At 36.8% G+C, this 2235-nt stretch overlaps 2 gene segments (V, D, J or C); both read left to right on the plus strand.

Annotated features, from left to right (window-relative positions):
• LOC103145488 (Ig heavy chain V region 5A-like) overlaps window positions 1–63 on the plus strand; it is a 9974-nt gene extending 9911 nt beyond the window's left edge. Inside the window, 1 exon segment of the V gene segment in view lies at window positions 58–63. Coding sequence covers window positions 58–63 — 6 coding nt within the window.
• Window positions 64–1530: 1467 nt separating this feature from the next.
• Window positions 1531–2095, plus strand: LOC103145489 (Ig heavy chain V region 5A-like). The segment is given in 2 exon segments: window positions 1531–1621; window positions 1703–2095. Coding segments are annotated over 2 exon segments (426 nt in total).
• Window positions 2096–2235: the final 140 nt, after the last annotated feature.

Consider the following 2235-nt stretch of genomic DNA (forward strand, 5'->3'; position numbering starts at 1 on the left):
CAACTAATGAATGTCATCTTCTTTTCAAAATTATAAGCAATGTTTTTATTCCTGCAGGTGTGAAGTGTGAGCAGCTGACACAACCAGCTGCTCAGACTGTGCAGCCAGGTCAAAGTCTGACCATCAGCTGTCAGGTCTCTTATTCTCTGGGCAGCTATCCTACATTTTGGATCCGACAGGCTGCTGGGAAAACACTGGAGTGGATCGGTGCTGCACGGACCGGATACACCACAGATTACAATAATATGATGAAAAACAAGTTCAGCATTACTTTACAGGATTCCAGTAAAACAGTGACTCTGAATGGACAGAACATGCAGCATGAAGACTCTGGTGTGTATTACTGTGCCAGACGAGACACAGTGATACAAACCAGCAGCAAAGCTGTACAAAAACTCCTGAACAAGTTATTTCAAACCACCAGAGAGGGACTTTTCTGTGTAATTTTGTGTATTTTGCTTTACTAAAACAGAGCTATACTTGAACTGAATTCACAGTCTATCATGATTTGAAATTCATTCAGAGGTTTGAGATAGTTTATGTTTGCTTTCAAGGATTACATGGAAGTTTAATAAACTTTTCTATGAATCTCACGAATGAACGTGTCATTAAACTGCTTTGAAACAATATTAACAGATGATTCAATACAAAAATACACATTACATACCACTAATAAAGTCCTAAATTCCCTTCTGTCACTTAACTGAAACGTCACTTCTACAAAGAAAGATAGTGTTGAGTTTTAAAAGCTCTTGAAATAATAATACATTTTAATACTAACTAGTTGTCTTCTGATTGTCTGAATCTACACGTGAAAAAGAATATGAAGAACTGACTTCGATCTTAAAGGCTTAGTAAAATTAAGCTCCTTGAAATTAATGAATTTAAATAAACATGAAGGAAAAGTACACTGGATGTTTTACTGTCAACCATATTATTTTCATGTACCTATGCTTGGCTTAATTTCTAATTATAACTCACCTTGTTAATATGTAAAACAAAGCAAAAAAAATATATAAATATGTTTTTGTATCGAACAGAGGGTTTGTAAAAAAGTGCTACACAGAACAGTAGGTGGCAGTAGATGAGTGATATGCTGTTAAATAAACAGATCATGTTATGGTTCATCATTTTCTTTTGTAGGATTTCCATCAGCACGTGGTCCAACTGAAAAATTATTGTTTCCTCAAACATCTCTGTAAATGCAGCTACAAAACATTTATAACAATTTCTGTTTCAATTTAATTGATTTGTCTGTTTTTAAAATAACAGGTTACAGTTGGTGTAGAAAATAATTTAAAAAGTGCTTAAAAGCTTTATATTGTTTTTATTAAACTGGGATCAAACTGATGCTAAATTATTTGAAAATGATTTTAAATAATGTTTGGAAAATAATTTAAAATGATCACAGTAATTTGTTTTCATAGATCAGATGATTTCAGTTTCTATTCTAGGAGGAGGAGTCAATGCAAATGTTGACTGCTCCACTTTTATATGTCTGTTAGTTTAAGAGCAACAGTGAAATAGTGGTGAACACAGTAGGAACAGAGACAAATGGCTTCTACAATGATGAGATTTGAGGTTGTTCTTGCCTTTAGTATTTTGTCTGCAATCTGGTGTGGTAAGAATTATTTTTTAAAGCCAAAATCATGATTGATGAAAAGAAATGGTGGTGAGTCAATAATTTTCTGTTTTTCTGCAGGAACTGATGGTCAAACACTGACTCAGTCTGAATCAGTGGTTAAAAGTCCTGGAGAATCTCACAGACTGACCTGCACATATTCAGGGTTTAGTAGCACTCCTTACATAGGTTGGATCAGACAGGCAGCTGGAAAAGGTCTGGAATGGATCGCTTATATCTACTCTGACAGCAGCGGCATGTACTACTCTGAATCAGTGAAAGGCCGGTTCACCATCTCCAGAGACAACAGCAGAAGTCAGGTGTATCTGCAGATGAACAGCCTGACAGCTGGAGATTCTGCTGTTTATTACTGCGCTCGAAGAGACACAGTGACACAGAAAGCAGAAAAACTGAACAAAAACTCCTCAGAGCATGAATAGCTTTAACAAGAAGTCACCACAGGGGGAGCCCTAACACCACCACTCTTTGACACAACCAACACATTTAGAAAACCCCCAGTCTCCACTGTGTGGTAAAATATCGGCAGCTGTGGTTCCCAGAACTTTACCTTAAGACAGTGGTTCCCAAACTTTTTCCCCCGCCCCCCCCCCCCC

Source organism: Poecilia formosa, unplaced genomic scaffold, assembly GCF_000485575.1.
Source record: "Poecilia formosa unplaced genomic scaffold, Poecilia_formosa-5.1.2 Scaffold142, whole genome shotgun sequence".
Taxonomy (NCBI): Eukaryota; Metazoa; Chordata; class Actinopteri; order Cyprinodontiformes; family Poeciliidae; genus Poecilia; species Poecilia formosa.